We start from the raw sequence: 27,675 nt of genomic DNA, 5'->3' as shown, positions 1-27,675 counted from the left end.
GATAGACAGACTGAGGGCGATAGATAGACAGAGTGAGGGCGATAGATCGATAGACAGATAGAGTGAGGGCGATAGATAGATAGATAGTTGTGTGTGTGGTTGTGTGTGGTTGTGGTTGTGTGTGTGGTTGTGGTTATGTGTGCGTGGTTGTGTGTGTGTGGTTGTGTGTGTGTGGTTGTGTGTGTTATGCTTTATTTTTCTATGTTTTGTTATGCTATGTTTTGTTGTGTTTGGTATGCTATGTTTTGCTAGGCTATGATATGTTTTGTTTTGTTATGCTATGCAATGTTTTGTTTTGCTATTCTATGCTTTGTTTTGTTATGCTATGTTTTTTTGCTATCCTATGCTTTGTTTTGTTATGCTATGCAATGCTTTGTTGTGTTTGTTATGCTATGCTTTGTTATGCTATGCTATGTTGTGTTGTGTTGTGTTGTGTTGTGTTTTGCTATGCTATGTTTTGTTTTGCTATGCTATGTTTTGTTATGCTATGTTTTGTAATGCTATGTTTTGTTTTGCTATGCTATGCTTTGTTATGCTATGCTTTGTTATGCTATGCTATGTTTTGCTATGCTTTGTTTTGCTATGCTTGGTTGTGTTTGATATGCTATGTTTTGCTATGCTATTATATGTTTTGCTATGCTATTATATGTTTTGCTATGCTATTATATGTTTTGCTATGCTATTATATGTTTTGCTATGCCATGTTTTGTTATGCCATGTTTTGTTATGCCATGTTTTGTTATGCCATGTTTTGTTATGCCATGTTTTGTTATGCCATGTTTTGTTAGGCTATGTTTTGCTATCCTATGCTATGTTGTGTTTTGTTATGCTATGCTATGTTGTGTTTTGTTATGCTATGCTGTGTTTTGTTATGCTATGCTATGTTTTGTTATGCTATGCTATGTTTTGTTATGCTATTTTTGTTGTGCTATTTTTTGTTATGCTATGTTTTGTTGTGCTTTATTACGCTATGCTTGGTTATGCTATGCTTGGTTATGCTGTGCTTGGTTATGCTGTGCTTGGTTATGCTGTGCTTGGTTATGCTGTGCTTGGTTATGCTGTGCTTGGTTGTGCTGTGCTTGGTTGTGCTGTGCTTGGTTGTGCTGTGCTTGGTTGTGCTGTGCTTGGTTGTGCTGTGCTTGGTTGTGCTGTGTTTTGCTGTGTTGTGCTGTGCTGTGCTGTGCTGTGTTGTGCTGTGTTGTGCTGTGCTGTGTTGTGCTGTGTTGTGCTGTGTTTTGCTGTGCTGTGTTTTGCTGTGCTGTGCTTTGCTGTGCTGTGTTTTGCTGTGCTTTGCTGTGCTGTGTTGTGTTTTGCTGTGCTGTGCTTTGCTGTGCTGTGTTTTGCTGTGCTGTGTTTTGCTGTGCTGTGTTTTGCTGTGCTGTGTTTTGCTGTGCTGTGTTTTGCTGTGCTGTGTTTTGCTGTGCTGTGCTGTGTTTTGCTGTGCTGTGTTTTGCTGTGCTGTGCTGTGTTTTGCTGTTCTGTGTTGTGCTGTGCTGTGTTTTGCTGTGCTGTGTTGTGCTGTGCTGTGTTTTGCTGTGCTGTGCTGTGCTTTGCTGTGTTTTGCTGTGTTTTGCTGTGCTGTGCTTTGCTGTGCTGTGTTTTGCTGTGCTGTGCTTTGCTGTGCTGTGTTTTGCTGTGTTTTGCTGTGCTGTGCTGTGTTTTGCTGTGCTGTGTTTTGCTGTGCTGTGTTTTGCTATGCTGTGCTGTGTTTTGCTGTGCTGTGCTTTGCTGTGCTGTGTTTTGCTGTATTTTGCTGTGTTGTGCTGTGCTGTGCTTTGCTGTGCTTTGCTGTGTTTTGCTGTGCTGTGCTGTCCTGTGCTGTGTTTTGCTGTGCTGTGTTTTGCTGTGCTGTGCTGTGCTGTGTTTTGCTGTTCTGTGTTGTGCTGTGCTGTGCTGTGTTTTGCTGTGTTTTGCTGTGCTGTGTTTTGCTGTGCTGTGCTTTGCTGTGCTGTGCTTTGCTGTGCTGTGTTTTGCTGTGCTGTGTTTTGCTGTGCTGTGTTTTGCTGTGCTGTGCTGTGCTTTGCTGTGCTGTGCTGTGTTTTGCTGTGCTGTTCTGTGCTGTGTTTTGCTGTGCTGTGCTGTGTTTTGCTGTGTTTTGCTGTGCTGTGTTTTGCTGTGCTGTGTTTTGCTGTGCTGTGTTTTGCTGTGCTGTGTTTTGCTGTGCTGTGCTGTGTTTTGCTGTGCTGTGTTTTGCTGTGCTGTGTTTTGCTGTGCTGTGTTTTGCTGTGCTGTGTTTTGCTGTGCTGTGCTGTGTTTTGCTGTGCTGTGTTTTGCTGTGCTGTGCTTTGCTGTGCTGTGTTTTGCTGTGCTGTGCTGTGTTTTGCTGTGCTGTGCTTTGCTATGCTGTGCTGTGCTTTGCTGTGCTGTGTTTTGCTGTATTTTGCTGTGTTGTGCTGTGCTTTGCTGTGCTTTGCTGTGTTTTGCTGTGCTGTGCTGTCCTGTGCTGTGCTGTGTTTTGCTGTGCTGTGTTGTGTTGTGCTGTGCTGTGTTGTGCTGTGCTGTGCTTTGCTGTGCTTTGCTGTGCTGTGCTGTCCTGTGTTGTGTTTTGCTGTGTTTTGCTGTGCTGTGTTTTGCTGTGCTGTGTTTTGCTGTGCTGTGTTGTGTTGTGCTGTGTTTTGCTGTGCTGTGCTGTGTTTTGCTGTGTTTTGCTGTGTTTTGCTGTGCTGTGCTTTGCTGTGCTGTGTTTTGCTGTGTTTTGCTGTGCTGTGCTTTGTTTTGCTGTGCTGTGTTTTGCTGTGCTGTGCTGTGTTTTGCTATGCTGTGCTGTGTTTTGCTGTGCTGTGCTTTGCTGTGCTGTGTTTTGCTGTATTTTGCTGTGTTGTGCTGTGCTGTGCTTTGCTGTGTTTTGCTGTGCTGTGCTGTCCTGTGCTGTGTTTTGCTGTGCTGTGTTGTGTTGTGCTGTGCTGTGTTGTGCTGTGCTGTGCTGTGTTTTGCTGTGCTGTGCTGTGCTTTGCTGTGCTTTGCTGTGCTTTGCTGTGTTTTGCTGTGTTTTGCTGTGCTGTGCTGTGCTGTGTTTTGCTGTGTTGTGTTGTGCTGTGCTGTGTTGTGTTGTGCTGTGCTGTGCTGTGTTTTGCTGTGCTGTGCTGTGTTTTGCTGTGCTGTGCTGTGTTTTGCTGTGCTGTGTTTTGCTGTGCTTTGCTGTGTTTTGCTGTGCTGTGCTGTCCTGTGCTGTGTTTTGCTGTGCTGTGTTGTGCTGTGCTGTGCTGTGTTGTGCTGTGTTGTGCTGTGCTGTGTTTTGCTGTGCTTTGCTGTGCTGTGTTTTTCTGTGCTGTGCTTTGCTGTGCTGTGTTTTGCTGTGTTTTGCTGTATTTTGCTGTGTTTTGCTGTATTTTGCTGTGTTGTGCTGTGCTGTGTTTTGCTGTGCTGTGCTGTGCTTTGCTGTGCTGTGTTGTGTTGTGCTGTGTTGTGTTGTGTTGTGCTGTGCTTTGCTGTGCTGTGCTTTGCTGTGTTTTGCTGTGCTGTGCTGTCCTGTGCTGTGTTTTGCTGTGCTGTGTTGTGCTTTGCTGTGCTGTGCTTTGCTGTGCTGTGTTTTGCTGTGCTGTGCTTTGCTGTGCTGTGTTTTGCTGTGCTGTGCTGTCCTGTGCTGTGTTTTGCTGTGCTGTGTTGTGTTTTGCTGTGCTGTCTTGTGTTGTGCTGTGCTGTGTTTAACTGTGCTGTGCTTTGCTGTGCTGTGCTGTGTTGTGTTTTGCTGTGCTGTGCTTTGCTGTGCTGTGCTTTGCTGTGCTGTGTTGTGTTGTGCTGTGTTTTGCTGTGCTGTGCTGTGTTTTGCTGTGCTGTGTTGTGTTTTGCTGTGCTGTGCTTTGCTGTGCTGTGCTGTGTTGTGCTGTGTTGTGTTTTGCTGTGCTGTGCCGTGTTGTGTTGTGTTTTGCTGTGCTGTGTTGTGTTTTGCTGTGTTGTGCTGTGCTGTGTTGTGTTGTGCTGTGTTGTGTTGTGTTTTGCTGTGCTGTGCTGTGTTGTGTTTTGCTGTGCTGTGTTGTGTTTTGCTGTGCTTTGCTGTGCTGTGTTGTGTTTTGCTGTGTTGTGCTGTGCTGTGTTGTGTTGTGCTGTGTTGTGTTTTGCTGTGCTGTGTTGTGTTGTGTTTTGCGGTGCTGGTAAGGGTATGTGAGGGTGTGTGTGAGGGGGTGTGAAGGTGAGGGTGTGAGGGTGAGGTGTGTGAGGGTGAGGAGGTCTGTGAGGGGTGAGGGGGTGAGGGCGTGAGGGTGAGTGTCTCCAATGAATGTCACTGCTTCGCCTTCTTTGAAAATGTTCAGTGCTGCAAATAGAGCATGCCGCCCTAATTATCACAGCATGAGGCCCCAAAGTGATCATTATCACAGCATGCAGAGAGCCGCCCCACGCTGCTGGAGCACTCAACTGCACATTAATTATAGTTGAGTGCTCCAGCAGCCTGGGGCGCCTGTTGACATGCTGTGATAAGTGGGTCTCATGCTGTGATAATTGTTGCGGTGCCTGAGGAAGTGGAGACTCCTGCTGGGATAATTGTTCTTGTGGCGCCTCAGGAAGTAGAGTTTCATGCTGGGATAATTGGTCTGGCGGGCTTGCAGCGCCTGACATCCAACAAACGTGCACAAGCTGCTCAACCTTGAAGCGCGTTCACAGACCTGGGTCGGCTCGTTCCCAGCTCTGTGTCGGGCTCGTTCACAGCTGTTACTCCCTTGACAGGGAGGAAGGTGACTATAGTCTCGCTGGCGGGAGCGCTTCGCGCTCCAACGCCAGCTCGACCTAATAATGGCGTGTTATATAAGTAGTAGACGTCTACCCCCGGATGCTGGCTTCATAATATGAAGATGTTGACCTGCAAAATGGTTCGACATAAAAATAAAAGGGTGTGTGTGAGTCCGTACTCTGATAATAAAATGCCAACGGGGATATATGTCAGTGCAAATGACGCCGAGGATGGGACAGTACCTCGGGCAGGCTCAGAATCTGCCCTTGTTTCCAGCCAGAGAGACACCCAGGGTTCGGCCCCCTTGGTGCAAGACACCGGCTCCGAATAACAGGCGCTTCATTTTACACAGCACCGACCCCCATGGCGCTCCTTTCATCAACCACAGAACGGTGAAACGCGGAGCCGCCCTCCTTGCATTCTGTCCTCGTGCCCTTCACATCAGACACGGATTTGTTTACAGCCGCATTCACCCGCTGAGCTGCGGAACCACAAATATTTATTTCTGTTGAGCCGCCTTTCCGAATTTCGCTTGTTAATTTTCTACCGCAAAGTAGGAAGAGGCTCGTAATCTAGCGCCTTTCGTTCGAAGCCATATATCGCGATTGGCGACCAGGAGGTCGTAGGAGCGAGGAAGGAAACGCAGGTGGAAGTTGATGTTTTATTATATGTGGTTCTCTCCGATGGGGGAGATAGCTACACTCTCTGAAATAAAAATGTCCTCTGCACTGCGCCTCCTCCAGAAAGGCGGCGGGAGCCGGCCACCGAGAACCAGGCAAAGGAACCAGGCAAAGGAACCAGGCGTTCTGGTCGGTAAACACACACCTGGGGGCACGCGCCTGCAATCACCTCTTTCACAAGGCGTCTGCCATTTAACATAACATAAGGTAACGTGAATTTGAGCACGTTCACCCATACGTCTCTTGGCGCTGAATAACAGATGCGTTTTGTTACCCAACTCAATGGTACTCATTTTATCGACCTCAGATACATGAAAGGCTGAGTGGACCCGCCGGGATTTGAACCTGTGACCACGGGAACACAGGCCCCTGCTGTGGACGCATTAGACCACTGAGCGACTAGACACGGATTTAAGCGCCTTGAAGTGGCAGTGGACGCTCAGACGCTATAGCAATAACCTGCCCGAGATGTCTGTCAGCGTATGCGTGGATAGCTGGTACGGAACACAAGCCACATAAACCCCCCCTATGGGTAGGGAGTAAAGTGGAAGATAAGCGCGTCGTGTAAAGCACATCTCTCTTGCAAACAGGTACGTAATTTGAAGAGGTACAGGTGGAGGGCTCCCAGCGCCTAAAGGACCACATTCTGCATCGACACTGGTGCAGCTGCAAGCAGTTCACTGACTCCGGTGCCTGCACACTCGTGCAACACACGCACGCCCGCTTCAAGCGCTTGTATAGCGCGGAGCTCACCACCCCCTACATCTGTGTAAGAAGTGTTGAGCAGACATCTGCATGAGACGGTGACCCCCCCCCCCACAATAAACCACCATTCACCTGCAATTCGTAGTGAAAAGGCACCCTTTGTCTGTGCCACTTAGAACCCCGGCCAGTCGTGCCTGCAGCCTCAGGGCGCAGAGAGGGCATCGGAGGCACAGGCGGTTCGGGGCACTGAGGACGCACGGCAGCGCACAGAGCAGGCACAGTGCATTGCACGGGGAGGGAGCCGGGCACACTGGGTATCAGGGCCGCAGGTAATTCCCGTGTGGGAGTCCGTGCACCAGGGCACAGTGGCAGAGATGGCACGGGCGCCGAGCAGACAACATGCAGGGCATGTAGCAGTGCACATAGCGGCTTGAGGCGGGCTGGGGCCCAAGAAGCACTTATAGGAAGAGAGGGAGAAAGACGGCGGGAGCCGGCCACCGAGAACCAGGCAAAGGGAAGCAAGACGACTACAAACCGGGCAATAGAACCGACAGCGGGAGGGGGGGGGGGGGGGGCGGGAAACGAACCAACAGCGGGAGGGGGGACAGGAAAGGGAAGACAAGACGACGACAAACCGGGCAATAGAACCGACAGCGGGAGAGGGGGGGGGGGGGGGGGGGGGGGTCGGGAAACGAACCAACAGCGGGAGGGGGGACAGGAAAGGGAAGACTCACCTGGACTTCCTCGGCCGGCGGTCGGCCGCAAAATGGCCTAAACAAACCTCGACGAGCCCAAAAAAAAGCCCCGCCCACCGCTGCATGACGTGGCCAAAAGGGAAAAATTCTCGGGAACGCCCCCGAATCTGGTCCGGCCTTGACGGACAGATCCGGCTCCCAATGGCTAGCCTCCATTTATGGAGCTAGCCAATGGGAGGAGGGGGCGAGGAGGGGGCGGATACCCGACCCCACAGAGAAATGACATTAGATTTTGCTAGCGCATGCGTACTTCGTACGCATTGCCAAGCAAAACCTAAAAAAGGCCTGGCTGGGGACAACGTGGTCTTATGCTTTAGGTCACCGAATTTGGTTAGGTGTATATTGGATAGGGCAGCCCCTTTCACAATACGGAATGACGCTATTAATGTCCTCCACTTGGGGTATTTTTATCGAGTAAATGCAATCCCTAGAGGGGGAACACAAAGGAACCCTGGATGGTTGCTGGGCCCCATTACTTGTGAAGTGCCAACTCGCAATAGATATGAGGCTCTGAGTACACTAGAGCAGAATAATTGACTGGGTCTGATACCCAAACATTTTAGTCCTGTACATTCAACTACAAGGGACAAGAGAGAGTCGGTTTCAAATTATAATAGCCAAAACCTAGGGGACTTTCCTAAAACTATTCCACAATGTGACTTAAATGTCAGATCTATTGTTGTCGAGTGAAGCACAAGCTTCTCTAAAACACACTTAAAAGCAAATAGCCAACAACCTGCCGAAATAGATTTTCGTGCTACTCATGGGGGTAAGTAGTACTAACATGAGAAATAGTAACTTCAAAACAAATGCGAGAAGGGTTAACTTAATAGACACTTGTGAAAGAGAGATAGAGGGCGTACCAGAGTATGATCATAGTGTCAGACCGGTTAACCCCATGTTAGCTGACCCTGAACCACGAATGAGTAACATCTTAAAAATCACAACATGGAATATAGCTGGCATCAAAAATAAGATCAATGATGCCAACTGGAAAAACACACTGGAGGGATTGGGGGTCGTTTTATTACAAGAAACGTGATGCCCTGAAAGCATTTGTACAAGTGCAATTCCATCGAGAAAGGAAAGGCCGAAAGAAGGCTTGGCAACTTTAATCCCAGTTGCCTCCCCCCTGACTGTAGGGAAAACGTTCACAGATTTAAAATATTATCAGTTTTTTAATTTAACTTCTAATGAAAATTATACTTTTGTCATTATACATTTCTATAATAATGTTTTTGACAATTCAAGGAGCACTGTAATTGACTCACTAGAAAGGGACTTAGATTGTTTTATGAAGGGAATTGTAGGGTCTTATGTTTTAATTTGGGCTGGGGATTTTAACAGTGATATATGTGACATTGAAGCTGGCGAGCCATGTGGTTATTGTGACTATTCTGGCGAAAAGATCGCACATTTTAAACATGATAGATATGGGGAAGCCATTAATAATGTAATACATAAACATGATTTAATAATTTTAGAACCAATTGCCCCAGAGGGGGAAGAAAACCTGTATACCTTTGTGGGAACGAGGTCATCCTCAAATATAGACCATGTCATAATATCATCTAATGGCAACAAGATGGCCAAGGAAGTTTTGATAAACATTAGCTTGTTTAGTGACCATTATTCCCCAAGTTTGATTTTAGAAATAAACTTGTCACCTAACCAAAGGGGTAAGGATGGAGACGTCGATATTGACAATGGATGGATGGATGGATGGGTTTTTATATAGCGCAATATCACCGCCAGGTCTCAAAGCGCTTTGCATTGGGAACCCGTCCTGGTTTTTCCCTGTGAGATAGCCCCTACAGGGTATCCCCAAGGTGAAAGCCAGGCATCCCGCCGCGGGGGGCCGTAGTGGAGATTAAGCAAGCTATTGCCCAGAGTTGCAGAGTGTGAACCTGTGATTCGAGTAGGCACCGAAGCGAGAATTACCGAGTCCGTGGACATTTTGGGCTCAAGACCCTGCCGAGTCGGGAATTGAACCCTGGTCCCGGGTCTGATCTCAGCGTCCGGGTCTGCCTCCTCTAACCAGTGAGCCACACTTCTCCACAATCAAGGTAACAATGGGGTTTCTATGAAATGGACAGGCGTTAACCCCTCCATTTTTATGGAAACCCTTAAATGGAAAAAACCAAAAGAATTAGAAATATGTTTGGACGGCTCATCTACACATACTGCGGTTATAAATGCCTTCTGTAATATCACTGAAGTAATTGCAGGTGATCTAAAGCCAAAAAAAAAAGAAAAAACCATGTAGTCCAACCCAAAGATGGTTTAACCATGAATGTACAAGGATAAACAGGGAATACAAATTTGCGCTTAAACAAAAACCTAGAGACCCACAAAAAATAAGTGCCGCCAGGAGACATTATAAAAAGACACTGGAAATAAGAAAAAGGGAGATTTGTGACGAGGCTTGGGAAAACCTAAACCGAGCAGCAGAGCTAAAAGACCCAGCCCTCTTCTGGAAAATAGTCAACCATCCACATTTTAAAGATAACAACGCAGTAAGGATCGATACCGTGGTACCACCGGAAGATTGGGTGCTACATTTTAAGAGTATTTTCAATCCAGGAGATATAAACATTATAGATTGGAAAAACAAAAAATGTATCAGGGTAAACTCAGTTAAAACATCGCCAGTCACACCAGAGGAAGTGAAACTTGCACTTCAGAAAAGTGCAATTGGGAAAGCAGCAGGTCCAATCGGTGTGCTGATAAATGTTTTTAAGTATGATCTGGATTTTTGGACACCGATACTAGTGACAGTTTTTAATGCCGCCCTGGGAGGAGTCTTGCCAATTACATAAGTTGAAAGCGTCATCGTACCCATATTTAAAAAAGGGGACGGGGAAAAGGCTAATTGCTACCGCCCAATATCCCTTCTTGATTCCTCTTCTAAGATCATGGGCCGAATTATGTTAGAAAGGCTTGAAGACTGGGCCAGTGAAAACGACATCTTATGAGAGGCACAGTATGGCTTCAGAAGGGGTATTGGGACGGTGGAGCAATGTCTGAATTTAGACCTGATAATCGGGAAGTACACGTTAGCCAAGGAAGGTACCCTTCACCTATGTTTCGTAGATTTGACTAGTGCCTTCGACTTAGTTAATCATAACAAATTATGGCAAATTTTAAGAGGGCTTGGTGCTCCCATAGAAATAATCCTCTTTCTATCCCAAATTTACAATTATTTAAGTTCACGGGTACGGTACGGAAAATCAGGAGAATGCACGCCTGACTTCGCAGTAAAGCGTGGTATTAGACAGGGATGTGTATTGGCCCCCTTTTATTTTCTCTATATATAAATAATGTATATCCGTTTTTACAAGAATTGGCCGTAGATGCCCCAAAAGTTGGAATACGCCCCACCCCATTGTTATTATATGCAGATGATGCTGTCCTAATGTCCAGAACCGCTAACGGCTTACAATGCCTGATAGAACATTTTTCCCAACACATGACTAACAAAGATCTACAGTTGAATTTGAAAAAAACTTTTGTAATGTCATGTGGAGGTAAGAGACAGAAGTGTAGACAGCATCATGTGGGTGGGGTTTCTATAAGTAGAGCCCCGACTTTTTCATATTTGGGGTTACTATTTTTTTAATAGTGGCACATGGAATCTGCATATTAATTTATGTAAAATGAAATTTTTAAAAACGACTGAGGGAATTTTGAGGTTTGCGGCAAAACTTGGGAATAAACCTCTACGAGAAATTTTAAATTGGTATCGGAGCAAGTGTGTCCAGCAGTTAACTATGGAGCCGCCATATGGGGGAGAGCAAATAACGCAATCGTCCAAACTAACGAAAATAAGTTCCTAAAAAGACTGTTCGCAGTCCCTAGTGCAGTCACAAACCTGATCGTACACAAAGAATTGTCTGTACCATATTTAAGTGATACCCTCAATATAGCTGCCCTTACACTCTGTCATGGCTTATGGACAAAGGAAGAAACTAAATTCTCTAAGGATTTAGTTATAGATTGCCTAGCATTAGACCATGGTATGAAAATACCATGGTTGTGTCACATTTTTAATCTTTTGACAAAATGTGAAATTTGCACAGACGACCCGATAAGCATACAAGAATATAGTAAAAGAGATCTGAAATTGAGATATCTTGCTGCTATAGAACATGACAGGGATAGGACGATTAAGCAAAAACAGACAGTGGCAGCTTACTGTGAACGTCCATATATGAGTGGAACTCACTTATATCTTATCTTGGTTCAGAATGTCCAGCACAGATTTTATATGACCAGGCTAAGGATGAGCACTTTACATTATCTAATTACTTTCCCAAGAACTGAGAAATGGCACAGAATCTTGCCCCCCTGTCCATGTGATGGTAAAACTTCCCAGTCCACCCTGCATTTTATTTTATTTTGCCCTTTTTACATTGATATCCGAAAAACTGTATTGAAACCACTATTTTTAAAAAACATGCTTTTTAATTATAAGGATGCGTTTAATTTTATATGCAGCTTGGACACCATGAAAATTATAAGCGCTGTAATATGCTTTATACAAAAATCAATTAGAAAAAGAAAAGATAATGCATTTCTGGATGTTCTGCTGTATGAAAAAGATGATGATTAATATCATTTTTAATTGCATTCTTTTGCACTGATTGCACCTGCACTTTATTGTATGAATTAGTGGTAGATTGTATTTTAAGGATTATGTATTTTAAGGATTTTTGAAAAATGGACCTGCTATTTTACGGTGCTATTCTTTTTCCCCCCATGTATTTTAAATTTGCACATATTGTATCATAATCAATGTTCCCCCATGAAATATAGTCAGAATGTACTTTTTTAGATACATGTGTATTAGTATGGTTTTATGGTGCTTGCTTTGTTGTCACCGAATAAAGCTGTTTTGATTTGATTTGAGAGGTCTTGGGCGCTCACGAGGCCGAGTGCTTGAGGCTGGGCCCGACGGAGGCAGGCCTGCTGCCCTGGCGTTTAGAGGCGCAGCAGTGTAGGATTGTGTGGTGCTGCATCGCAGGAGGAACAAGTAGCGGCCCATTGGTCTGGGACGGCTCTGTTGGGCTGCTACACGACTTGGCCCCTGGGAGCCAGGCTCGGGGCTCCCTACAGAAGACGCTGCAGGGATCTGCACTGGGACGAAGCAGCCACAGCGCTGGCGATTCAGGAGCGTGGCGAGTGAAAGTAGGCAGCGCCGTGCGCCTCTGTGCAATATACAGCCAAGACCCTGACCTAAGAAAGAATTATAGGAAGATGCTGGTTTGATTTAAAGTAAAGGAAGCACAATAACAGGGGGCTCTGTGTGACCACTGCAGGGGTAAAGGACAGTGTTGGTGAAGCCCCGACCTCCCACATGTGATGTAGTGAAGTGCACTGAATAACAACAGTATAGGCTGAGACTTCTACCACTAACGGAGGGAAAGGCAGAGTAATTACTGATTTATGCTAGCAGCGATTTGGTCCACTGCCCTGTTTCAACCAGCGAGGTGTGTTCCTAATAAACAGTAGATAGCGCACGCCCTGATACCCTTGTTGTAGTCGCACAGTCTGATCAGAAAAACTAATTTATGATCTGCAGGCAGGGCAGCTCGGTCTCGTCATCCTTCCTGAGACAGCCTGGTTATTATCTGCAGATCTGATCTGCTCTCTCTGCACTGCTTATGACTCGTGTCATTCCTCAGAGAGGTCCCCTGTCCGCCCTCATGATGATCACAATTGTAACTTTCTTCACAGCGTGGAGCGCGCCACCACGCATGGCAGTGAGATGAGATTTGTTAATTGAGACACAGTAAAATCTGCGGGTGCAGGGCTGGTCTGTCTCATCATCCTTGAGGTTTACGTAATCTGCAAGATCTGAGCTTTCATTTCAAATTCAGACAGTCTCACAGTAATAATCTCAGCACTGGCCGCAGGGCTGCTCTGTCATGTCATCCTTCTTGGTTACCCATACTAATCACTTGAGGGTATTATCGTCAGACTACAGGGGGCCTGTGCGTGTTTTGCCACTACTAGGGCGCTCTCTGCTCTTTCAGTTGCATCCAGTAAGTATTTTTGTATTTACCTGTGCATGTGTCAGCATATGTACACATAACGTTAAGTACTGCTACTGAAAAACGTGTTTAATATCATGGTTATACATTAGTTTACAGTACAGTCAGGTTTCAGGAGGGAGCACTAGGGTTAGTGTCCTTCCATTTCTGGTGCTCTGCAGCAGATTCAAAAAGTTCTTGGAGTTTCTTGTTGCTCAAATGGCTGTCATTTCTGATATTTACAAGTTTCCCTCGTCTTCATTGCATGATTTTTGCTCCCGAGATAGTGTCACTCATTGTCGTTGAAATGTCACTCATAATTTCACTGAATTTATAAAAATGTCACACATGGCAATCTGAAACCTTGGCAGCTATGCTCCAGGGTGTATTGAGCATGACAAAGGGGGGAGAGGGATGTGGGACATTCAGGGGCTCCCTCCAGAGTATTTTGGTACTGGAGGTAATGCTGGACTTTTTTTCATCCTATCATGTACTGACGATCAACAGCAGCTCAGATTTATTCTACTGAAGTAGTAACACTCCACAAACGTGTGATTTTTCCAACCTATCTAACATAATCCTGACTAACTGGCTTGCACTTACTCTAACAACCATAAAAGGCTTACTGTCTTCCGTACACTTAGTGGTTTCCTTATGACCTTTCTGAATTCCTATATTGTCTCACAGCTCCCATTTAGTTTTAAATACTTTTCTTGACTGTTTCATTCTAGACAATTGCCATAATTCACCAAAATAAACACTGAAACCTTCTCTGACACTCCGGCAATCGCCCAGTCACAAATCAATGTAAGCGTATAATAAGAGTAGTGCTAATACCACAACTGTAATCACTGTAACTCAAAGGGAGCACAAAATAAAGAGTGGACAGTAGAGAGACAATCAGAAACATTTGCAGGACAGTAGCTCACATCACAGTGAATGGGAGCCAGTGCTCACACTCCCGGAGATGTTGCACGCCAGAACTTCCTCAATAAGTCCACCAACAGATCCATCAATAAAGGGCCACAAATTACTATAGCAGACAGATCTCTTAATCTTGAGCAGCTCGCTGTAATCATGTCTTATTCCAGATCAGGTAACAAAAGTAAAAGGGTGTCTCCTAGTTTTACAACTCATTTTTGGGTATATTGCTGAGAGAAACTGCACACCTCTCCGCCAAGTGATTGCCTGCCATCACAGTTCAACCTGATGTAGGGTCTCCTCTCTTAGTTCCTGCATGCACTCTGTAAACCCACTTTCTAAGCCGTTTATCCAGAGACTCTGAAAAGGTTTCCAATTCACTGAGCTTCTGAGTCAACATCTCAGTAAGAAAATCCACATGATTGAAGGGAGGACCCCCTGCCCACCCCCACCAGCCCCTCAAACACCCTCTGCCTTATTTTGCCCAGATCTTCAATCTGGATGTTCAGCCTCATAATTCTGCCAACCAAAGCTTCTCTAGTCAAGTCAAGTCAGATACATTTGTATCGCGCTCATATCACATCCAAAGAGTCTCATGGCGCTTGCAGACAGCTCTGATATGAGAAGACAGCTTAGTTTGCAAAGAGCCATGTCTTCAACTTCTTACGAACGCAGCTGTTCTCTAAGTTGGTGCGCAAGTTCAGGGGCATCTTATTCCAGAGGGAAGGGGCAAGAAAGGAGAAGGCTCGACCCCCATTTCTGCAGGTCTGTATTCTCAGAGGAGTGAGGAGTGACACAGTGCTGGATCTGAGTTGCCTTAAAGGTGTATACCATGTGAGCTTATAACTAACAATAACTATAGAAATACAAATGGAGAGATACTAGTGCCACAATATTGACAACCACTTCACGAATATTGAAACTTCACAAGAAATGTTTTATCATGTGATTTTTAATTTATTAATTTTTATTCATTGTGTGTGATCAACTGGGAGACATGAAAATTGATGTATACTGTATTGAATAAAATGAGAATATATTTTAATACGACAAGTGATAATTTTTCGCTTTTTTGCTGTTTTTCATGTAATATGTTGTTTTCACAGTGGGATAGTGAATATTGTGGCACTAGTATCTCTCCATTTGTATTTCTATAGTTATTGTTAGTTTGAGGATGTCAGCTTCCTTCTTCTGGGACTCCTTATTTTTCTGTGTACTTTCCCCTCGTCCCTCATTGGATCAGTTAGGGGACCTCCCCCGTTTTTTTGTTACGAACCAATCTTGACATTGCAGACAATGTACTTCAAAGATAATACAAATTTAGAATTCAAGGCATTATAACACACATGGGCAAGAAGCCTGTGCCCAAGGTCGCTATAAACATTCCAAGAACATGTATCCCAGGTTAAATGAAAAGTGCACTGGAGTCAATTACCTCAGTTTGCAATCTTGATAGAATATTGTGTTGACAATTGATAAACTTGATTAGTACATACTGCGGTATCCTGGGAGCATTGCTTATTTGGGTTTCTGACTCAGCCACGCATGCCTTAACCACGTAGTCTTTACAACGACTGTGTCTTTACCACACATGCCTTCACAATGAATTTTGTTTTAAAAGCATGATTGGTAAAGGTATAGGTGTGGTAAAGATCCCACTCCTAGACCCCACTGCCAGGAGCCTTAAATCTCAGCCCTCCTGCTTTGTAATCTACCAGTCCCAGCCCTATTAACTACGCTGACCCCCTACCTTGAGCCCTAAAACCCGACCCCTACCCAAAAAACTGCCCCAACCACAGCAACCCCACCCTGAGCCCTAAAAATTGGCCCCCAATCCTGAAAACTGCCCGCCCCATGCCCTGAGCCCTAAAACTTGCCCCCCTGCACTAAACACTACCCCGCACCCAGACCCCGCCCTGAGTCCGAAAACCAGTCCCCCAGACCAAATACCACGACGTGTTCTGGTTCTTCCCCCCCACATGGCTTCTGGTTCATCTCCCCACTCAGACAGCTAGAACGCGGACGGCCTTAACCAAGAAAGCATTGTTCAGATTGCGGGGAAACAGCAAGGGTGCTTAGGCACAGGTTGTAAAGACTGTTGCCCTGATTTGTACCAATTCAATTTGTTAATTATTATTTTTGGCTTTATTTCTTTTGCCACCATCTGGATAATAAAATATCAGCACCCACAGAAGCAATTGTAAAGGAAGTAATGGTATAACTTGGAAGGAGTGGCTGCTTACTGAGCAGTACACCATATTTTGGGAAATAAAGAGTCATAGGATTTCAAAAAGTGAGATTTTAGCTAATTTAAACAAAGAATAAGTCAGACTAGATACCCAGGTACACAGGTCACCCTGAAGTAGGTGTACTCGCTAATAAAGGTGAATCTGCATCACTACATCTTCAGGGTGCGATACACGTATGCAAACCTTTCAGTGCACATGCTGCAAATCAGATTTATTGCCAACATATTTGGTAAACATCTATTATGCAATATTGCAAGTGTTTCCTAAAGCAACAAACTATGGACCAAGCCACCAACTTTATGTCAAACCTGAGCCCTAAATGAGGCTTGAATACAGCGCAACAGAACACTTGACATTGCAGTTCTCGCCTGTGCGTCTCACCACTTACCAAAGGTGGGCCTCTTCTCACAATCTCGACCCGGCCGGGAGGTGTCAAACACCCTCACCATCTTATCAAAGCCACAGTAGAGGTGCGATCCGTCTGGGGTGAAGCAGAGGGAATGAGCAGAGGTCAGCTCATCCTGGAACAAGAAGAAAAAAACAGGAACATTGGGACGCTTGCACTATGAAAGTCCATTGCTGACAGAGCACAATTAGAGCCACAAAATAGAACACTGAACCTACCAAGTACATAGATGACCTAAAAACGTTCACAGATTTCTATTAAGAGAAATAACATGTATGTGATTTATTCATTCTACTGACATGCCATTTTAGTGGAAGCACATATGGACCACCTCATACAATGGATCACCTACTTGATCCCAAATTGGAGATTAATGTTGAACTGAAACTGTCCTAATTTAGAGCTTGCGATAATTTCTTTATTCCTTCTTTTCCTATTTGATATTAGTCAGACCTTGGCAGCTACGTTGTCTGTTAACCTTTCATTAATTTAGTTTCTGATCCCATCAATGGTGGCGTGCTATCCACAGCTCTGTACATCATACAATTGAAGTTCACTGTCCAAATGAATGGGACATTAATATAAACGCTTGACTATTACAGCTAGCTTCTGAGGGAAATTCCCATCTACCATTTTAGATCAAAAAGATTCAATAGGCAAAATTCTGGATGATTCTCTAAACCATTAAATAGCAGAAACCTACCCCTAGGAGCCTGTCGCTGTGGTGATCTGAAATGGCAGGTCACCAGCTGTCTAAACCAACAGGCCACTCAAATGACTAAGAGGCCAAGAGCAGCCTACCCGTCTATTTTATATAAATCCTTCTAATACTCCTATCACTTCAAATACGCTCCTTGAAGACATGCAACTCGAATATATCCCTTCTCCGCTTTCTAGGTAAGAATGCATTGCATCTTCTGGTGTAATTATTCAAACATTCCATGTCATTACTCTACCCTGTTTTGCCATAGGGATTTAGCCTACTACGCTCCAAATCATCGTTCATCTCTTCCGCACACAACCGTTATTTCTCCAATTTAGTTTCTTATCGAGAAAGGAATCCACCTAAAACCATTTCACACCTGGCACCACCCTCATACAATAGAACTGCCTAAATAGACCAAATAGGAAAAACACTCGACCTGGGAAAAAAAAAGTTCAAAAAAAGAGGGCCCAGAACACAGATATCCTCTTTTGTGTCCATATAAAAAAGCAACAGAAATCTAATTCTACCACCAATTATCTCCCATCAGTCCTAACAAAACAAAGACCTCATAAAACAGCAACCATTAGATTCTATATACAAGTCGAACTCAAGGATCCCCAGTTGCCACCCCCAGCAGAGCAGTAGACGATCAAGTGGCTGAATCCATATCCATACTAATATTATAAAGAGAGAGCCCAAACCTTTGAGGCGGGTAATCTCAGTAACCACAGCACCAATCACAACACCCAATACAGCGTTGGAAAGGGCAGTTGCAGCAGAAGGACATAGGCTATGCAGATGGCCACCATATATATATTTTTTTTTTTGCAGAGTTTTATATAGCGCAAACTTAACCCGAACTGAATCAGGTATCAGAGCGCTTTACATAGCACCAGTTATGTTACATGAAGACACATTCATTTTTGTTAGGCACGGGGAGATTAAGTGATTTGCCCAGAATCACAGGATGTTGGTCGTCGTTATCAAGACTCGAACCCAGATCCCCAGGTCCGAGGTCGAGCGCCTTAGCCGTTAGGCCAACTCCTCTATACATTTAAAAGGTAAAAGAACCGTGCCAGCAAAGTAGTCCCTTGTAGGCGTGTCTGTGTTGTGCTGTGGGCATGGGCTGGGGGCGCGACTAACGCTGGAGGCGTGTGGTACGGCCATCACATCGTGGGCTGTGGGCGTGTGCCGGGGGCGTGACAAACGCTGGGAGCGTGGCAAACACTGGGGGCGTGTGTCCGGCCTTCATGCCATGTGAACGCAATTGCGCCGCATTAAGGGGCACGCTAGGGGCGTGAGAAACGCTGGGGGCGTGTGCTGCGTTCCGCCCTTCATGCCATGTCGGCCGTACATTAATCAGAAGATCGTCTGCTGTGGCCGTGTGCTGGGGGCGTGACAAACGCGTTCACCTGGAGGCCTGGTAAGTAACGTTACTGCAGCCTCTCCTGCGCGCTGTTACTGAACTCTCTCATTTAACAAAATTACACGCGCCTGCTACCATCAACCAGGGATCTAGCCGGGCTCAGGCGGCGGCGGATCAGTACACTAATTACACGCGCCTGATAACATCAACCAGGGCTGCAGCTGGGCCTCAAGCGGGGGAACACGCGCCTGCTAACATCAAACAGGCCTGCATGTGGGCCTCAAGCGGGGGAACACGCAAATGAGCGTGTCTGCTGGGACAATTGCTGCAGCCTCTCCTACTCGCTGTCACTTAACTCTCTCATTAAACGGATTTACCCGCGGCTGATAACTCTCTCATTCAACGACATTACACGCGCCTGCTAACATCAACCAGGGCTGTAGCCAGGCTCAGGCGGTGGATCACTACACCAATTACACGTGCCTGCTAACATCAACCAGGGCTGCAGCTGGGCCTTCTCCGTCCCTATTCTAATGAAACAAAAATTTTTGTCTACCGCGAGATTTTAAAATAAATTGCCCTTGCCAAATACACACATTACACACATTCTATTTCATACCCGGAAAACGTCGGGACGGGCTGCTAGTGGCCTTATAAACCAGACTTCCCCTTAAATTTGTGGCCAGTGTCGTGCATTAAAAGCCTTCTGCAGTGATTGCAAAGAATAAACAGTTGCTATGTTATGATGATTCACTATTCAGGTGCGATCTTCGTTCACGGTCACTTAGGGAGCACAGTGTACTAGCATCACAATCCAAATCTTGAATAGCATCTTGTTCCATGCTCCATGTTCCAATTAGTAATGCAATAGTCTCAGATTACGTTTTCTTGCGTACTGTGCAAAGTTTCTTCCATCCGTCTATCCAACTACAGTTAAAAAAAATAGGCCCATTTTGATTATCCCTAATTTTGAACATATACGCATATATTTAATATATTTCTTTTGCAGCCCCGTTTCACCATGCCAAAAGAATCACAATTTCCTCTGACCCTACACGAAACAATCAGGAAATAGTTGAATTACAAGACCTTCACATTGAGCGACACCTTCTGCCTAGTAGGATCAAACTTGTCTCCAAAATTGAAACACAAAAACTATGATAGCTCATAATGGTACACTCTGTTTCAGCAAGTACTCTATTTGCCCATTTGAAGTGAAGGTTCAAAAGAAAAGCATCCAGAAATCATGCTTTCCAAAATAATTCAGGTTAGGGAGTCTCGGCTTTTCCAGGACATTATAAAAATCGCAGATTAATGCGGAGGGAATTCCTCTCACTGCTTTTACCCTTGCCTCGAAAATACAAGCCATTCCTTGGGGTTTACTTATAGTTTTCCTCATTTCAGTCACATTTGTAGTGACAGATTCAACAAAATGTTCCATGAATCTTGACCAGTCAAACACCTTATTGAGTCTCGTCCGAATCAGATTTATTTTAAACTACACAAGTAAGTTATCTGCCCCAGTGCTGCGTCTGGACCTCTTGAGAGCCATCACAGGCTCAAAGGCGTGGATTCTCATCAGCCCTTGTCAGCTCGACAGCATTGCGGATAACTCAATGGATTTCTCTCTCAGATTAGCGGTGTATTGAACCGGTCTGCTTGCTTGATCTTCCACCACATTCTTGTAAGTAATTCGGAGGTGACGTCCCGAGTTGTAAGATACCACCAGACCCCACTGGACAGCTATCTTCGTTGTCCACAATCTGCTCTCCCAGACAATCAACAACAAAAAAAATCAGGATGCATATGGCTCTTTCTTCAGCATAAAATATTTTCTCTCCACAATACTTAGGGAGGAAACAGAATCATGTTACTTGGAAATCCACATTAAGTGCTTTTTGCATTCTTGGTATGAGTAGGACAATCGTAACTTTCCAGCGTCCCACGCCAATTTTCACCATAATATATAGCCTCATGTTTTAAGCAAAATATGGAAACAGAATCATGGAAACATTCAAAGGTTTACCAGAAAAGCATAGGATAAACAGGACACTCTAATCAAGAAACCTTTCCTGTAAACAGTTTTTTTTACCCTTATTTTTACATTTCATTTCTACTACCCTGCATCACACTCACGGGCTGATTGAACCACACAGCAGCCTGCAAAAAAAAATCTGTGGCGTAAAACGTGCATCATCAATGAGCAGTGAAAGAAGAACTGACACCAGCTCTGATCACTAGGAGGGGGTTACATGGAAGTATTGATGTATAACAGGAATACAAATTTTTTGTCAACATTTATAGAAATCAAAAATATAAATAAGCAAGGAGGTGCAGCCATATTTAGAAATTATGCACACACCAAGGAAGCGGTCTTTGTTTGCCAAATTTAGGCTAGACATTTTATCATTAGGCAAACCGAGAAGGAAATGAAATAAAACAACCTGGCTTCAGGCATCTACCTCTCAAACAATGCTTACTTAGTCATTTAGGTCATATTTGTTTGCCTTTTGTTTAGTGACAGGAAACCCTGGATGATTCCCCCTTTTTAGGTTCATAAGGTGAGAGGAAAGGAAGAGATGTAGAGAAAATGTATTATTCTAGAGCTAGGCAGAGTGGCACGTCCCTGGTAAAGTGTCCATCATCTGCACTACTTACTCGCAGAAGATGTGCAATAATCTAGGGAGCTTCTACTTCTAGGTTTTAACATGGAAAGTGCACTCCTACTACACTTATGGAAATTTAGTATTTGGTACTGTCAGATTTCTCAAGGTTTTTAGGTTTAGCCTAGAGTCAGCGCGCACGTGAACTCTAAGGTAGGGTAAACACACCCACCATACACCCGCTGCTTTTCAGTGGTTGCTTGGGCTGCCTTTACTAATTCCATAGTTTTCGTTGGTAAATACTGTACATTCGTCCCGCCTTGTGGCCGTTTTGTTTCGGCCCTGTGGACTGCCCCTGCTACATGGATCCTTTCAATATGGGCCATATGTTTTGGTCCATGCACAACTTTTATTTTCCACCCTCTGCTTGAGGATCGCTGGCACACAGTGCTACTAGCAGTTTAGTTTTCCTGTGATCACGCCACATTGCTCAGCCTCCAATGGAGCAATTAGTCATGACTAGTGTAATGCCTTACAGCGTCAGCATCCATAGCATCTCTAATTTACTCTGAGTTAAGCATTTCAGCTCACACACAGCTCAAAGAGCCAACATTTTACTTTAATATCCCTGTTCAGCTCTTATAGCGGTCTTATAGCTGTCCAGGACAGTTTACTAGCGGTTTACCAGTGAAATACAACTGATGGACATCTCTCATTATCACCGTGACTTTTATTGAGACCCCGGTGACGAGTGTGGCTGCCGCAAACAATGGTGAGGAAGATCGATTGTTAACATGAAAAGTGTAGCCCAGGCGGTGGACTGAAGGGGAGGGCCATTGCAGACACTACATTTCCTGTCCCTACACTGCATGTGATGACGTTAGTTGAATCAACAAGTTAAAGGCGCAAGGAAAGTAGTTGCAGAACTTTGGTCGTCATAGTATGATTCCAAAAGGAAATGCATGCCTGACTTTTTAAACCGCATACTAAATAATACCAGAGAGATGTGGAGTAGGGCATTTTTCACGTATTCCTGATGTTTTCCCTTAAATGCCCATGTTCATGGCAGAGGTTCTCCTGCATTTCCCAAGGAAAAGGTATGACACTTTGGCGAAGTGGTTCCTTTGCTCAGGGCTAATGCAAGTTGCCAAGACGGCCTGGCGTTAAAAAATAAAAAAATCATTAATCAGTACATTTATTTAAGGATTCTTTTATTATGAACCACCTCATGCTGACCACAGTGCGTCGTAGAAAACAAGTTATGAGCAAATGTAATTAGATTGTACACATTTGACATAGTGAATTTGGACATTTTTTAAGGATCGGTCCACAGCACGTAGCATTTTTCACAAAACATTCTCTTAGTTGTGTTATAGTTGTTTTTATATAGCGCTACATAAGCACAGCACAGTGCTCTAAATAAAGCTCTACAAAAGCCATTACTTTTTTCAACTTTAGAAGCTTAAGGCTTTGCCTCTTTTATGATAACCCTGAATATTTATATCTCACACACACACACACCGCAAACTAAATTGTTTTCTTGCTATCACAAGTGTTTTTATTTTACTCACAAATTCTTGGGCATTCAGGAGACTAGCAAAAGCTTCAGGATAGACAAGAAGAGTAAATTGTCCCTGAAAAGATCCAAATGTTCCTTTTAGAAAATTCCTAATATTTTTTGGAGTGGCCCTCGAGACTGTCCATGTGCGTTTCTTCACACACGCTATGTTGATATCACACTCTCTGCATCAAGCACACGGCTAATCACTCAAACCATGATATGCCAGGGACACGTCATCAGAGAACAACCTATTAAAGGCAGGTGAGACAATACCCTGTGCAGCCAATCCACCTTTGCCTTATCTTGGAAAACATAGCCCACCACTCACTGCAGCCATACCAGGAAAATGGTCATATGAGCGCATACCACTCTGGGAAAACATAGAATCATTAAGTCATGTCACATTTGGGGAAATGTTTTCCCCAGCATTCCCTGAAGTTAGTTTAACCATGCCTTATTTGGGGCTACGTGACTCCAAGCTGCTGGTGTGCCTTCTTTGGGGCATCATGGTCCCGGAAACTCATAACTGTGGCAGCCGTGCCCTCTGGGAAAATATGGTTCTCGGCACTCCACTGCCTTCAGCGCTGCTAAGCCTGGTCTGGGGAATTCTAGTTCAGAGCACTCAGTGCTCCCATCTGTGGGAAAACATAGACTCGGGCACTCATGCCGTTTCTGGGGAAACATGGTCTCCGACACTAACTGCTGCCAAAGCAGCCATGTTTTTCTGAAAAAACACACAGTCCTGCCCACCAAGACTAGCAGCTGAAGTGAGAAAACATGGTTCCGAGACAGTAATCTACCCACAAAAAAGTAAAAGTGCAGTTTGTGAATTGCAACAGGCTTAAAGTTGCTACAGCCAAAAAGAACCCAAAACAGTAATTAAATTGCTCCAGCTTGGAGCCCAGAGTCCAGCCACACACATGGCCAGTCACTAGTACTGCAACATCCTCCCACAGAAATCAATGAAGGTAGTGGATAAAGTAAAACTCTATAGGAAAGAACGTTAAAATGTAATTCATTTATTAGAACTATTTAAAAGTATAACTAAACTTAATTTAATGTTAAAATAATTATCGGAAAATACTATAATTATTTCATATTTAAATAGGTTAACAAACATTTTGGAGTTTAAAAATGTTAATGTAACAATAGTAAATATTATTAAATTACTTTAAATTAATTCTATACATCACAACATTTTTAATGTAAACTTCAGAAAAATAATTTGATATTTTTGATTAAATGTAATTCAAAATTAAGTTAATAGTGCTAAAGCATTTTTTATTTTGTACATTTAAAATAAACAGCCTTAACATTTAAAATATTTAACATACAAATATTTTGTGTTTTCAAGTTTAATAAAGTATTTAACTTTTCCCTATATGGTACCATAGGGAACTCTTTAGCAAAGGGAGATCTCCTATACAGTGGTGAAGTACAGCGAAAATGTAACTTAATATTTAATAATATAATATTCTAACTATATTAAGTAAAAAAGGTTTTAATTATTTATCCCAAAAAAAGCCAACTTAAGTACTTGAGTCTTAAAAATGACAAAAAGACATGTACAGAATTAAACTAACGAATAAATGACATTTATTTTTACATTTAAAAATGTTGTTACATTAACGTTTATAAGCGCCACTTATTGCTCTTGAGGCTGGTTGTGGCTAAGCGGGACCTGGCCCGGGCGTGGAAGTCAGTGAGGGCTCCCCCCCTGTCTGCTTGGAGGGCTGGGCTGGATTATTTTATGGGTCTGGAGAGGCCGATCTTTGAAGCACGGGGCTGCCCGCGCAAACACTACAAAATCTGGAAGCGCTGGGCTGACTACCGTGGTCTGTCCTTGGACCCCCCGGCGGAGCAGGAGGAGGACGTTTGATCACAGTGACATTTCTGGCCCGAAGCGGTAAAGCCCTGGTGGCATTTCACCTACTTTCTTTTTCTATTGCTTCTGTACACGTGTGGTAGGGGGGTTGGGGGGGGCGTTTTGAGGGGGGGGGGGTAGAGTTGTGGGTTAGGGTAGGTTGCTGGGGAGTTTCTATACTGAGCATATTCTGAGCCTGTTTTTACCGTTTTTGTTTGCTGCATATGGAACTGCTATATTGATACTGTTGTGGTGATCTTCGTGTGTGGAGACGCCACATTCTTGGTGCTCAATTGCTCAATAAAATTGGTTGTGAAAAAAAAAAAAAATGTTGTTACATTTTTAAATCATTAAATAATATGTTTAAATATAGTTTAGCATTCAATTTAATTTATACATATTATTAAAAAGTCGAAATTCATTATTTTCATTAAAAATGTATTTCCTTTAAATGTATTTAAATTATTATTTCCTATAGTGTTTTACTTAATTCCCTGCCTCTATTATTTTCTTTGGAAGAGTGCTGCCGTATCAGTTGATGGCCATGTGGGGTGCTGGACTTACTACTGCTCCTTTGTGACTGTAGTAACTTTAAACTTGTAAATGTGTCTCCATATGGTGTTTCTGGAAGTCACAATATAGGGTGGGTCTTCTGAAGGAAAAGCAGCAATGGATGGTGGGCAGGGAGAATGCAACAAGGGCAACGGAGGGTAAATGGGCAAGGAAAAGCAACAGAGGGAGGGTGTTCAGTCGGTTACTAAGCCGCAACGGAGATAGGGTGAGCATGCATGAAGTAGCAGCTGAGAGATGAGGAGGCACTAAGCAGCAGCCATCACTAAGTGTTAATGGAGAGATGGTGGGCGGACTAAGCAGGAAAGTTAGGAGGACGGTTGTGCACTAAGTAGTAACCAAGGGAGGGTGTGCATGCGCTAAGCAGCAACATCAATGAGGGAATGGAAGGGTGGCCCAATACTAAACCTCAGTGGCAACGGTTTAAAAGAAACAGTGGTAATAGAAGGAAAGTGGGCAGATAAAAAGCTATGGCAGCAACAAAGGGAACTGAAGAAAGGTGGATGGGCAAAAAGCAACAATGGCAACAGATTGAAGGTGGACAGGGGAAAAACAACTGCACAAAGGAGAGAGGATGGCTGGGAGATGGACGCTTCGGGTGGTGGGGAAAAATTAGGTTATTGGTTGAGGAGGGTGTGAGCCCTTCTCAGGCAACTGCCACAACACTTGTCAGGATGAACCACAAAAAGTAACTAAACTAACCTGCGCTTAACCCTCTGGTACCTTGACACAAACGCAGTGACTCTTAACCATGAGGCAATACATAAAGTATTTGTGGAGCACTTGAACAGTAATAAAGTGACAACACAAGAAAATTCCCACACTAATTTAGAAACAGAGCACATTTTAATTAATTATATGAGATTAAAACGACAAACATCCAATCAGTAGAACTGGAGATATGGAATTTAAAACGTTTAGATAAAAGCAGTGCCAACTCAGGGTATCTGGTCACCATGGACCGGGACAAACTCACAAGTTTGGTCCAACCGCGAAGGAGCGCAGGTTGGTCATAGGACCAAGATTGGCCTGCCAAGGATTGCATGTACTGCATATCCTTAGTGTGCGGTGTTGCTTTGCAAGGCTTCACATCATCCGGCATCTTAGCCGGTGAAGCTGTGAGGCTTTGTGTCACTTCCCATGAGGCTGGCAGCTGTGCAGGGCTTTGCGTCACTCTGTGTCCGTTCTAATGAGGATGGCATCTGTGCAGCGAGGCATTCCATTGTTCTTCAGGGCTTTGCGTCATTCTGAGAAGGTTCCGAGGAGGATGACAGCTGTGCGGTGAGCCTTTGCACGGATTTAGTTGCCTGGATTCGATGGAACCTTCAGTTAGGCCAGGAGGAGCTCTCTCAAATGCCAGCCCAGGACCTGGGGAGGCACCACTTGGGGATCAGTAACTCCTTCCAGCAGAGGCCAGCAGGGCTCCGACAGGTCCAGTTGCATGTCCAGTGCAGCAGATCAGCTGAGAAGTTGCAGGGGGGCCTCTGGAGCATGTTTTGACCCTGTAGCTCAGAACAGGGTCTGACCCTGGGATGAAGGGAGCAGATCCAGACTTCCTTCTCAGCAAACAGAGCAGGCCTCAGCAGCAGGGCAACAGGGCATCCTTTTTCTGTAGTATCCACAGGTCGAGAAGTGTACTAAAGATTGGGTCTGAGTGTCATATTTTTATACCTGTGGCCCCCTTTGAAGTGGGAGAGGCTCCTACAGCGTTCCTCCCACAGAGGTGTGTAGAATTTCCTTCATACCTGCCCTGGCCCCAGGTTGTCTAGGATGACCATTGACTAGTGTGAAACCCTTAGTGAGTGAGCACAGGCAGCCACTTTGTACTGCAAGTGTGATAGGCAACAGCTCCGTCCCCTCATTCTGTTAGAGATGGCCCATCCTGCCAACAACTAGTCCCACTTTGTGAACCTACTTTACCATTAAAGAGGATATTAAATTAAAATTCTTTAGAGACCAAACTCGAAATTACTACCTACTCCCAATCAAAAGTTATCACTTATTAAATGTAATAAGGTAACCCAATGTTATTCTATTGGAGAGGTAGGCCTTGAAATAGTGAAAAACTAATTTGAGAGTTTATCACTTTCAGGTCATATAAAGCATGTCCAGCTTTTTAAATACACTGCACTCTGCCCTATGGGCTAAATATCACCTACCCTAGGAGTAATTCATATGTATTAAAAGGAAGGTTTAGACCTGGCAATAAGTTTATTTTGCCAAGTCGAACTGGCAGCTTAAAACCACATATAGGCATATAGATATGTGACATGTTTTAAGGGGCTACTTAAGTCGGTGGCCCAATCGGTGCTACAGGTCCACTAGTAGCATTTCATTCACCAGCCCTAGGCACATGGCATACCACTATTCTAGGGACATCTAAAGAAACTAAATGTGCCAATAAAGTGTCAGCCAATTTCACCACGTTTTAGGGGTTGAGCACAGGTACTTTAGCACTGGTTAGCAGTGGTGAAGTGCACAGAGTCACAAGGCGAACAAAAACAAATTCGGCAAAACAGGAGGTGTGAAGGCAAAAGGTTTGTTGGTGACCTGTAGTGAGGGCTAAGTCTAACAGGAGGACAGCACATCTG

At 44.3% G+C, this 27,675-nt stretch overlaps 1 protein-coding gene across 1 annotated transcript in view; it reads right to left on the bottom strand.

Moving 5' to 3' along the window:
- Positions 1 to 27,675, bottom strand: part of WRAP53 (WD repeat containing antisense to TP53) — a 99,150-nt gene that overhangs the window by 32,627 nt on the left and 38,848 nt on the right. Inside the window, exon 7 of the mRNA XM_078671299.1 lies at positions 16,397 to 16,529. Coding sequence (XP_078527425.1) covers positions 16,397 to 16,529 — 133 coding nt within the window. The remainder of the gene's footprint in view (positions 1 to 16,396; positions 16,530 to 27,675) is intronic.

The sequence above is a fragment of the Lissotriton helveticus genome, chromosome 12 (assembly GCF_964261635.1).
Source record: "Lissotriton helveticus chromosome 12, aLisHel1.1, whole genome shotgun sequence".
NCBI classification, from domain to species: domain Eukaryota; kingdom Metazoa; phylum Chordata; class Amphibia; order Caudata; family Salamandridae; genus Lissotriton; species Lissotriton helveticus.
Note: the sequence above shows the minus strand (reverse complement) of the source record. Positions and strands in the feature narration are given on the sequence as shown.